General features: G+C 55.6%; 1 protein-coding gene across 1 annotated transcript in view; it reads left to right on the top strand.

Annotated features, from left to right (window-relative positions):
- Nucleotides 1-223: 223 nt before the first annotated feature.
- Nucleotides 224-12,054, top strand: part of CASTOR2 (cytosolic arginine sensor for mTORC1 subunit 2) — a 46,705-nt gene continuing 34,874 nt past the window's right edge. Inside the window, exon 1 of the mRNA XM_037135577.2 lies at nucleotides 224-602. Coding sequence (XP_036991472.1) covers nucleotides 490-602 — 113 coding nt within the window. The 5' untranslated portion in view covers nucleotides 224-489. The remainder of the gene's footprint in view (nucleotides 603-12,054) is intronic.

Below are 12,054 nucleotides of genomic sequence, written 5' to 3' on the forward strand. Positions count from 1 at the left end.
GGCTGGCTTGAAAGCCCCCACTTCTGCCCTCCGCCTACCGAGCGGTTCCGTGGGGGCCCGCACTCATGCATTTCCAGAGCACCAGGCTGACCCTTCGCTCGGCCGCCCATCCCCTGACATCAGCAGCGGGCAGCGCCGGGCAGAGAGTGACTACAAGTCCCGGCACGCCCCGCCGTAGCCGCGCATGCCCAGCGGGCCGGCGTTTGAGTGGCAAGTTGTTTGTTACAGCGAACACCAGCTGCTCTCCGCGCCGGGCGCCGTGCGCCGCCGCTCCGCCAGCGCTGCCGCCCTCGCCCGCCGCCCGCAGCCGGCCGCCCGTGGCCCCTCGCAGCTTAGCCGGCCTCTCCTTTGTCCGCCCCGGCCCTCCCGCCGCCGAGCTCCCGGTCCCCGGGGCGATTGCCCGCGGCGCTCGGTGCCGGCTGGGCGCGCAGGGGGCGGGAGCCGCGGCTCGCCCCCCGCGGATGAGCCGCGGCGGAGCGCGGGCGGACGATGGAACTCCACATCCTAGAGCACCGGCTGCAAGTTGCCAGCGTCGCCAAGGAGAGTATCCCGCTCTTCACCTACGGCCTGATCAAACTTGCCTTCCTGTCCTCCAAGACCAGGTGAGCGCGCGGGGACGCAGCGCCGGCCGGGGAGAGACAAAGAGGCGCACCCGGGCGGTTGTCCTCGCCGCCGCTGCTCGGAAAACAACTTCCAGCCCCGGGGAGCGCCCTCGCCCCTCAGTTCGTGCTGCTTTTGACAAAGGCACCCTATCTGCCTTCAAACGGGGTCCTTCCACCCCGACCCCCTAAAATGCATCCCGGCTGCTGTCTTCCTCCATCTCAGCCCCCTCCCTCCCAGACCCTTCCCGAGATTCGGAGGGCCGGGGTGGCTGCAGTGACGAATACGTGAATGAATGAACGAACGAATGAATGAATGAAAAACAGGTGTGGGGACGCGGCAGTGAAAAAAACAAACTACCACCCTCCCCATCCCCCAATCCCTCGGTTGGGCCGGCCCCCATCCAGGGCCGGGAGGGTGGCGGGGCGGGAGGGGGGGAGGGATTCTGCTGAGTGCGGCGGGTAGCATGAAATCATTACTGGGTGTTTATCTCAAGGTGCTGCGGCTGTTGCTGACGTTGTGGGGGGCTGGGTGAGGGCAGGAGAGGGGCTGCGGGTGACGGTCGCGACGGTTCTTAATCCTTGGGGTCCGGGAAGGTGGGAGGGGGGTGTTTTGCCGAACCGTGGAAGGGGGAGGAGCAGGCGTGTTTATGGCTCTGCCTTGAGGCTGGGCTTGGATGCTGCAGGAGGAAAAATAGTTGAAGGCCTTGGGAGGTTGAAGAAAAACAAGTTGGATTTTCCTAGTGCCAGGTCAGGTCTGATTTTGTGAGCCCTGGTGGGTGCTTGGATTAGGGTGTTTTGTTTTGTTTTTTAAGGAGCCGGAGCCCAGTGGAGTGTGAGTGTGAGCTGAGCTATCCTCTGTAACTTAAATCCCTGTTTGCCCACCATTGTGACTGTTCAAAGGGATGAAGTTATTGCTGGTTGGTTTTTCGGAGGCTGAGGTGGAGTTGGTTCTACCCCGCTGCAAAATGAATGAATAAATTCCAGGTCAAGGTTAATGTTAAAATGACCAGCCCTAACCTGCCCCCTTGGGCGCTGGGCTCGAGGGAGCTCCAGGATGCAGGGAAATAATTCAATCCAAGCCTCTTATCTGCCTGGTAAAGTTCTTGCCTGGAAACCTCACTTTGATGTTTGTGTCTGAGCAGAGAGCTCAGTCCCGCCATTGTTTGCAAGATGGAATGAGATCTGCCAGTGGCATCTTGTTTACTTTCTTCTCAGGCTGCCCGCTGGGGTCTGGAGGGTTGAAATCCCTGTCTTTGCTGGGCCCTGGCTCCTTTGATTGTAAAGGTAATTATTAAACAGGTTAATTTAAAAGGAAAAGCCCACAGCTCAGGTTCTGAATCTCTGCTTCCCTCCACCCCCACCCCACACACATATACACACATTCCCCTCTGGCTGTTGACACCCACCATTCTGCACCTACCTGCCCTCTCTCTACCCCCCACCCTGTCTTGAGTTCCAAGGCTGGAGTAAGAGAAAGCGGCCTTGTTTTTCCAACCCTTGGCCCTCAGCCCCAGGCAGCCCCCTGGCTGCTTTCTCGGCTACCATTCAAACTGGGGTGATGACTCAGGCTGCGGCTGTTGGGGCCTGGGTGCCAGGAGGAGGGGGCATTGGAGGGCTTCTTAGGAAGGCCCAAAAGGGCCAATCCCTCTGCCCCTTTCCCTTTGTGGAGAGATTGACCCTCTTCCAGCCCCGCCCCAGGGTCCAGTTTGGAGCACTCATAGATAGGCATGCCCCGTGCACGAGCCCCTGACCACCTGTCTACCCAAGGAAAACCCACCCTTCAGTGGGTCCTGCTTCTCCCTCTCCTACTGGGGGCATCTGGTCTAAGGCCCAGGTGACCAATGCAGTCTCAAAATAATTCGGGGGTCAAAGGTCATCTCCAAGTCTCTAGGGTACTGTTCTAAAAGATGCTGAGTTCGCTTGCCAAATGGCTGAAAGCTGCCTCCTGGCACTTCTGGCCAGGACAGTGGCTTCAGGCTGTGACTAGCCCCCCCAGGGCCTGCTTGACAGTGGCAAGGTCCTGTTCCTTCTCTGACTGTCAGTTTTTCTGTGATGAAGACAGCTCCACTTGAACAGCAAGTTTTCAGAGAGCTGCTGTGTGTATAGCATGGAGTAATTATGGAAATGAGCTTTTTATCAAGTATAAAGTGGAGTGGAGTGTGGATATACTGTTTAAGCTATTCTGAATGACTGGTCACCCAGGTAGATTTTTGGTCCTCTTTGATTTTTCCATCAGTATTTACCCGATAGCGGTGGCCCCTAGCCCGGTCATTTTCTTCACCCCACCACCACCCCCCCAACCTAAGTTCAGGTCAACCTAGTACAGCATCCTCACCCCAGGGACTCTGTGCCACCTGTGTGCGAGTGTTTAGTCACTGTCTATAGGGTCGACTCTTGCCATGGCATTTGAGGCCTTTCCAGATCTGGATCCAGAATCCTTCTCTTCAGCCACTCTCTGGCAAACACTCTGGTGACTCACAGTTTTCTCCTTCCCTTCACACCTCTGTGCTTTGGTGCTTCCGTCTCAGCCTGGAACCCCTTTCCCCAGCAACTTCCTATCCAACTTCAAGATCTGGTAATATCACTATGAAACTTCCCTGAAACCCCCTTCCCTCCACCCCAGCAGACTTAGTCACTTTGTCCCTCCGGTGTCTGCTTGGGTGGAGGCTTGGGGAGGAATATGGCATTGGTAGATCCCCATTCTGTATGGGGGTGCAGCTGGCTCCAAAAGATGCCCCTCCCTCTTAGAAGCCCAGAGCCTGACAGGAGAGGACTGAGGTGATCACAATACAGTAGGTAGGTAGAATGGGGGGGGTATCTCCTGGGGTGGGGCGGGTATTGGGGACTGCCTGAGGGAAGCATAAAGACCTCCTGCAGGAGGTGGCGCTGGATCTTAGGGCTTTAAAATAGAAATTAGCTAGGTGATACATGGGGTCTTGGTCCCAGATCCTGCGTATACCCTGGTACGACTCTTTGAATCAGGTTTTAGACCTGTTTTGCAAAGGACTGAGACTCAAAGGTTAAGTGACTTGCTCAAGGTCACACAGTAAGTGGTAGAGCCAGGACTTGAATCTGCATCTTTCTGACATAAGCTCAGAGTTTTGCTGTTACAGGTTGTAAATGATGCCCAGGTGCAACAGTTCTGCCCAGCACTTCTGTTTGCGGCGCGTACTGTTCTGAAGGGTTTAGGAGCACACAGCGGCACCTGCCAGCTTTCTGTAACCCTTCTGCTCCACCTTTGTGACCCTTGTCTTCCAGCAGGAATGTTTGTCCTCATCACCTCCCATCTAGACTCTCTACTTTCTGATGGCCCAGCTCAGATGCTCCCTCCGCTTCATGTTTCATCACTTCCTAACTTTTGTCTGTAATAGGATATTGTTTGCTTGTCTTATTCTCCCACCTCAACTTTATGCTCAGGAAGCTTCTTGTCCATCTTTTTTATCAACTCCCCCGCCCCCAGCACCAGAGATAACAGTGCCACCATTGATTTCACCATCTCTCACTAACCGGTAAAAGCACTGGGTTTGGAGAAAGTAAAGTGCCTTGCTCAAGGTCACACCGCTGGGAAGAAACAAAATTGGGATTTGAACCAGGTCCTCTCTCTACTGTGCTTAGCACAGTGCTTTGTAGGCACTTAGTAACTGCCTGTTTGATGGATGTTCCACTCGGGCACAGGGTGACCCAGATTTCAGCTGAAGTCTCTTATGAGTGCCCTTGGGGGCTGAAAGAAGCGTGGCAGGCATATCACACCTGGAGAAGCACGGCCCAGCACCCCTGCCCTGGCTCTTTGCCCCCACTTGGGGCAGCACCTGGGTACAGCCAGAATAGGGGGCAGAAGCCAGCTCAGTGCACTTATTCTGGGCACACGGCTGGATGGCAAGACCCTGGGTGAGCAAAACCAAGGGTGTCCACAGAGCTTCCTCTCAACCCTTGTGATGGACCGAGGTTCTGTAGCCTGGCTGAAGACCCACCACACCCTTCTCTGCAGCCTGGTCTCTCATGGCTCCCAGCTGTACAGACCCACACTCCCACTCCCACTCCCACACGCCGTGGTGTCTCCAGCCTCATGCCTCTGTTCTGTCTGCCTCGAATGTTACTCTTTGCCCTACCCCCTTTGTCTACCTGCTCATTCTTTTAGATGCCATTTTAGCCCCACCACCTCCAGGAAGTCCTCCCTTAGTGCACAGCTGAGCTCACATGTGCTGGTGTGATGGGCTTAATCTCAGAAAGATGAAATGTGACCCGCTGTGGAGTATCAATCAGCTGGGTGCCTTGGGCGGTTACTTAGCTGGCCTCAACAATAAGCAGTTTGAACTTTGCATGATAGGTTATAAGTCAGGCTGCTCTAGGGTTGGTAATTTAAAGGCTTGATGACATCATCAAGGTCCCCAGTCTTCCTGTCTATTTGGCCATCCTCAGCTTGATGGTGTGGTTCCCTGTGGAACAGCGGGGACAACTCCAGGCCTTATGGGCAGGAGCAAACCTAGTGGAGGGAAAGGGCTGTTGTCTCGAGGTGTCTCTGAGAAATCCTTTCCAGGAACACCCCTGCTCCCACACAGACTTCCTCATGTCACTGATGAGACTGGGTCACATGAGCCTGCCTGCACCAATCACATGCACACGGAGTGAGACCATCACGGACCAGTCAGGATTCACTGCACTGTGGCTACCGGGAGGTGGAAACTAGTGCCACCCTTCTGAGACGTGGGTCTGTTCTCTGCAACCCCGTAAGGCAAAACTGGGAACACCTAATAAGTATACAGTGAAAGCCACGATGACAACTCCATGTTGGCCGGGTTGCCCCTCCTTTACAGATGAGCAAACTGAGAAACTTGAGTGCCCCAGGACACACAGAAGTGGCAGAGCTGGGATTCAAACCAAGGAAGTCTAGTCGTAGACCCAGTCTTGATGACTGTGGGGCTGGGCCTAAAAGCACACAAGTTTAGGCACACCTTCCCCAGGGACCACTCAACAGAGGTGTCACCAAAAGGCCATAGCACTGCTCCCCACAGCAAGGAAGTGGAGGGTGGGGGCAAAACCATTATCCTGAAATGAATTCCAGTGCAGGAAGCTGAAAGTCCCCAAGGTGAATGTGCAATAAGCGCATGCCCACAGAATTCCAATCCCATGGGTCTCCTGTCTGTCTGTCTGTCTGTTTCCAGGGCAGTGCAGATACTTAGCACAGCCAGAGCCCTCCAGGCAGCAGAAGCAAAGGCCTGGAGGCTGGAAAGAGAAAGGAATATGCAGAGTGCAGACTGTGGCCCACTGTGACCACTGCGTGGGGCTGGTGCCTGTGGTGTGTTTTCTTCATGCAGAAACCATGCATCGTGCACCTGCACGAGCAGAGCCCAGTGGGAAACGAAGCTTCTGCCCTGTGCACAGAGAGAAGGTGTGTTCTCTGCCGAAGCCGGAGGGTGAGAGGCCCAACGGCCCAGGTGGAGTAGACAGCTCCAGAAGCTGACAGAGGCCGTGGGGCCCAATCTGGAACATGTCGGGGGTCACCCTGAATCCCCGACCGTAGCTCAGCTTGCTCGAAGTCCTTCTCAGACTGGGCCTGATCTGGGTTTACTTGCCTTACCTGGCCTTGTGAGTATTCCTGGCTCTGACTTCTCGTGTCCTCTCTGGCTTTGTCTTGTCCCTACACCACACATGCCCTATTTTTAGAGTAACTCGTTAGTTTTTAAATATCCCAAACTCTTTGACACTGTTCCCTTCAAAAGCTGGAACTCCCCTGCCTTTAAATGAAGTCTGGGTCAGTGACCTTCTTCTAACTGGTAGAAGGTGACAGGAGTGAGGCTGCGAGGCTTCTAAGGCAGGGGCATCAAAGGATAGCTGCTGCCTGCCATGTATCTCTCTCTCTCTCTCTCTCCCCCCCCCTCTCCCTCCCCCCCCCCCATCCCTTGCCCTGGGCAAAGCCAGCCGCCATGTTGTGAGGACTCTCAGACAGCCCTGTGGAAGGGCCCACAGTGGAGAGGCACTGAGGCCTCCTCCAACAGCCCGTGAGGGAGCCACCCTGACAGCAGACCCTCCCTCTCTGGCGGGCCTTCCTGGGTCTGCAGCCCCTGTCAGCAGCTGGACTGCCACCGATCGCATAAGAGATCCTGAAGCAGTTGAGCCACGCCCAGCCAAGTTCCTAACCCATGGGAACTATGAGAGAGAGAGAGAGGTTTGTTGTCTTGAGCCACTAAGTTTTCGGGTCATTTGCTATGCAGTAGATAGCTAATGCAGTGACTGTTTACCATCCTAGTGGGGACATTTTTGAGAACAACAGGGAGAGTACCGAAAACAGTTGCCTTGGACAACAGGACAAAGCAGAAAGGGCGATCACCTTAGCTTTAGTCCAGCCAGACAGCTCTCTGTCCTTAACCTAACACACACTCTTCTTGGAGTTGGTACCAGCATCAGCTCCTCCGGGAAGCCCCCTGGGGCTGGGCGAGCATCTTTCTGGGGTCACCACGCCTTGGGGTGGGGCTGGAGGGCTGGTGCCCCTCTCTCTTTATTCCAGACGCCTATCCAGGCCTCAGGACCAGTGCTCCATGGCACCAGCCTATCTCTGGTGGTCATGAAGAGGCCATTGTGAAGGACTGAATTGGTCTCTCCTGAGCCTGCACACAGCTAGCAAGGTTTTTTTCTTACAACAGACATCAGGTGAATAAGCCAGCCTGGTCTCACCAGACCCTGTGCTGTGCCTTGGCACAGGCAGGCCAGCCCACTGAGCTCTCCAGAAGCTGACAGTTCACCCAAACCTTTAGCCAATCAGTTTCGGGGGTGGGGGGATGTTAAATTAAAACTTCTAAAGGGAAACTCGCTTCCAGATGCCTTCCATTTGTCCGTGCTTTGAGTGTACTATATTGGACACAGTCTGCCCCCTGAGATAGGTGTCTGAGAGCTTAGGTCTGGTCTGGCTTCCAACGTGCACAGCAGCAGCACTACAGCACCCAAAGGTGGAAACGCGAGTGTCCATCAACAGCTGAGTGGGTGGCACGACGTGGCACGCACAGACAGGGGACTGCTACTCAGCCTTAGAGAGGAAGGAGATTCTGACACAGGCTACAGTACGGGTTGACCTTGAGAACGTCATGCTAAGTGAAATTAGCTAGTCATAAAGGGACGAACACTGTACAATCCACTTCCACGAGGAACCTGGAATTAAAATCGTAGAAAGGTGAGCAGTGGGTGACAGGAGCTGGGGGGGGTCATGGGGGCTGTTTAACGGTGATGGAATTTCTGTTTTGCACAGTGGGAGGAGCTGGGGCGTGGGCCGCGCATACTGCTGAACTGTGCACACTCAGAAATGGTTAAGACGGCAAATTTTATATATTACATGTGTTTTTCCAAAAAAAATGTTTTTAAAAGAAGAGCCTAGTAGTGTGGGGAATCAAAGGGCAGTGTGGCAAGTGGAGGCCAGAGAGCCAGGGCAGCACGGTCACAGATTAAGGCCAGTAAGACAGTGGCTCTGAGCATGTTACCTACTAACTCATTTAATCCTCAGAACCACCCTCACCACACAGGTGCTGGCACCAGCCCCATTTCACAGATGAGGAAACTGAGGCACTAAGTACTTCAGTGCCTTGCCCAAGATCATAAAAACACAAAGTAAAGAGTAGGGTTTTAGTTTGTTTGTTTGTGAACAACAGCTTTTTTGAGATAAGTCACCTGTCATACACCTTCCTACAAGCTTATAGCTCGGCCCTGGCCGGGTGGCAGGTGTCAGCAGGGAGGCAGCCTCTGCGCCCACGGCGCTGCCGGTGTGCTCGGCCTCAGAGTCATCGGAGAGGTCAGTCTGGTGGTCACAGGATGGAATGACTAATTCAGATTTTTATTTGACAAAGGGAGCTTTTTCAGATTTGGGAGAGCTGTGGGGACTGATGGAGGGGGGCGGGGGAATGGGGACCCCTTCCCTGGAGGGATCCCCGTTCCTCTCCACTGGGCCCCAGGCAGGTGCCCCGAGGTGGGGCGGACCCCCTGTGTGAGCTCCCTGGGAGAGCTCGTGCATCCACCCAGGCTGGACCCTCTGAGCTGAGCAGTCCTTCTGGGGTGGGCCGTCCACCCAGGGTCACTGTTGGGAATGAGGGGGCTGGAGAGGCATTGGGAGGGCCACCTGTAGATGACAAGGTGCCCCAATGGCTCCTCAGGCCAGGCTCTGCAGGGCCCAGTGGGTAGCCCAGGCGTAGGGAACGCCGGTCTGGAGGACACCGCAACCACATTTCTTTATATGCTCTTCCCCAAATACTTAACTGCTCAGAGATTCCCCCCTCAGCTTCCCTCTAGCCATGTCCCCTCCCCCAGTGCTTCAGTCCAGATTATCCAGTTGAACTTGAATTGCCTTTAGTTGTCATTTTCCACTGAAAAACAGAGAAGGCGGTAGCACCCACACCAGAGGGCTGTCCCAGGGATTAAATGAGATCATGTAGATAAAGTGACAAAGTGCTTAGGTCTGCATCTGGTCTGGAGTCTGAGCACGTAGGGGCTTCGGGGCTGGGAGGTGCCGGCGATGGGGGTTCCACAGCGTCCCTCGTCCCTCGGACTCACTTTGTACACCAGCTGTGCTGCTAAAGTGTCCCTTGAAAAATCACACCATTGGAAAACGGCCCTGTGTTAATGCCTCGGGGAGCGCTGGTTCTCAAAAGCCAGGACCCCTGACTTCTTGCACAGAATGAAGGTTCTCGCATATCCCCACCCTCACCCCACACAGTATCCGTCCTGTGAGAGCAGGTTTTCTCCACATCTCAGTGCCCTCTCGCAGGTACAGGTTGAGGAGGGGCCTGAGGTTCAGGTGAGTGTGTGACCCAGGAAAAGTGTGCCTCCAGCCCTCCAGGGGCTTGTCCTGCCCCCTGAGGCAGGGAGGTCCGGCCCACCCCCGGTGGCTGGGGAAGGCCACGGCTGCACAGTGGAGAAGGTTCTTTCTCTCTACTGTTTCCTTACACCTGGCGCGGGCCCTTGGCCCTCACAGCTTCCTTCTCCACTGGTTCACAAGTCTGACTTGACACCAAACATACGAGTTTAGAGGGGCCCAGGTATTCAGCCCATAATACCACCTTTGGAGGGTTATTTCACCTCAGTAAGTCTCAGTTTTCTTATCTGGGAAATGGGGGTGGTACTGCTGACCCCAGGGGTATTGTGGGAATCTCATGTGTCCAGGGCCCAGCGTCCAGGAGGCACTTAGCAGACCTCGGCTGCCACCAGCGAGGCGTCCCAGAGCATCTGCCAGACTGCACACCCCTCAGGTGCCCTGGGGTGGTCTGGGGCTCCAGGAGATAGGATTTGGGGCCCATCTAGTGGGGCCTGGTACTCTGGTCTTTAAGCAGAAGTGAAGCGTGGGTCAGGCCTCAGGAAGGCTTCGGCCAGCTGTTTGTCTTCATGTTGAGTCTGGAGATCTTGGGAGCCCACCCCATCCATTGTTGACCCACCCCTGCAGGGCCCGGGCTTACGAGGGGGCACCCGGCAACTTCTCCTGGGAGCACTGCATGGAGAGAAGGCAGAGCCCTAGGTCACAGGTCACCTGGCCTGTTAGGTAGGTCAGGGTCAGAGCCCCCCGCCAACCCTGCCCACCACATAGAGAGTGGATTACACATGGGTGGGAGAGTCAGGAACCCCATCATCTTTTGAGGCTCCTCCATTCTCCTGGCAGCAGGCTATGGCTGGGATGCCCATACCCCCGCCCACCCCTGCCCTACCCTGCCAGGCAGCCAGCTGCAGGTGAGCAGCAGGGCTGGGGCTTGACTCCAGGACTGTCTGGCTCCCCAGTACACCCCCTTTCCTCTGCCTCCTCAGCACACCCCACTCTTCCCTGCTCGCCTGCCTTTGCAGTCCACCGGCCCTGCCTCCTGCAGGAAGGCCACCCTGCCTCTGTTTTACTTTGTTTTCCCGTCCTAAATTTTTGGATAGCTAATGAATTCAAAATTCATTAAAAGTCCAAAGATATACAAAGTTGCTCTGTGAAAGCTCCTTCCCACCTCTGTTCTTCGGCCACACAGTTCCCACCCCCACAGACTGGGAGATTCATGGGAATTTTGGTGATACTTTCTGTTTGTGTGTATGCAAACATGCATATGTATCATTTTTCCCCCTTTGTTTTTTACCGTAAATTGCTGTTAAACCGCGCTCACTGTTCTTGCTCTGCGCCGTGGCCTTTGCAGCTGACTTACCCTCACTCTGCTGTGTGGTTCTCCACGGAGCGGGAGCGTCCTGTCTTCACTCCGTCTCCCACTGGCAGACATCTGTTCCCGCCTTTTTTGGTGGTGTTACAGCTCGTGCTCTAACACACAACCTGGTGCACAGACATCGTTTTGCGTGCGTGGAAACAGGTTTGTAGTGAAGGCCCAGGAACATGAGGGTCAGTGAAGTCCTCACCTGGCACCTGCAGAGATGGGGGAGAGTGTACACTTCCTGCCCTCTGTACACAGAGACGGGGTGGCCTGCCGCCTGCCCCCTCACCCCCAGCAGATCATCAGACGGCCTGGTAGATAGAAGAACCCTTCACGTCCCCTTCTGTCTGGGTGGGCGTGTTTGTGCAGATGTGTGCTGGCCATGAGGCACTTGGTGGTCTTGTTTATGACTCTTTGTCACTCTTCATCTTCTCTCTCCAGCCAGCTTGCAGGTCCTTGGTGGGCCGCGAGGGTCTTAGGAGTCCTTCTCCTCCAGAGTTTCCAGCCCATAGTCAGCCCGCCATCATTAAGGCCCCACTTTGATGTGCTCTCTCACCTGGGCATGTGCTCATCCCGAAGGCCAGCCCCCACATGCAGGTACAGGTGGCCGTTAGCCGGGCCTTTTGGGCCAGGTAGCCAGCGCCACGCTTAACTGCCCCAGGTTCGCCTGGCCCTTGAAGCTGGCCCTCCCTCACCAGGCTCTGTCGGCTGCCAGGTCCCAGCCCCGCAGCCCTTTCACCCTTTGCTGGGCTCATCCGATTGGGAGGCTCCAGGCTCTGGGGTCAGCTGGGCCTGAGCATCCCCCTCCCAGGGCTGCAGGCCACGGGAGCACGGAGCTGACCACCATCCCAGAGGCTGCGCGCCAGGCCCTGTAAAACCCGTGCCCCCTCACGGTGGGGAGGAGGCAGCTTCTGCCCCCTCCACCCTCAGAGGGCTCTTGAAGAGGCTCCTCACTGCTGCCAAAGGTGACGGTCACCCCTCAGGGCGCCCAGCTCCTGTGTGGGCAGAGAGGACGGTGGCGGCTCTGCGGCTCAGAGGTTTTCATCCCTTCGCCGTCAAGTGCACACATTCTGTCCTCTTAGCAGCTCGCAGCCTTTAGCAGGGTGTTGACTTCTCTGAGCCTCAGTTTCTTCATCCGAAAAGTGGGGTGGTAACGCTGACGTGGCCAGCTTGTCAGAATTGCACTTTTATGTCATGTTCTGATTACTTTCTCTTTTTTTCTAACACCGCTGTCTGCCTTACTTTCTCTGACTCAGTGAAGTTGGCAGATTGGATGTGGCCCCAGGGATGTTAGCCATAGCCAT

The sequence above is a fragment of the Artibeus jamaicensis genome, unplaced genomic scaffold, assembly GCF_021234435.1.
Source record: "Artibeus jamaicensis isolate MK-2021 breed Jamaican fruit bat unplaced genomic scaffold, CSHL_Jam_final contig_3182, whole genome shotgun sequence".
In the NCBI taxonomy this organism is placed as follows: domain Eukaryota; kingdom Metazoa; phylum Chordata; class Mammalia; order Chiroptera; family Phyllostomidae; genus Artibeus; species Artibeus jamaicensis.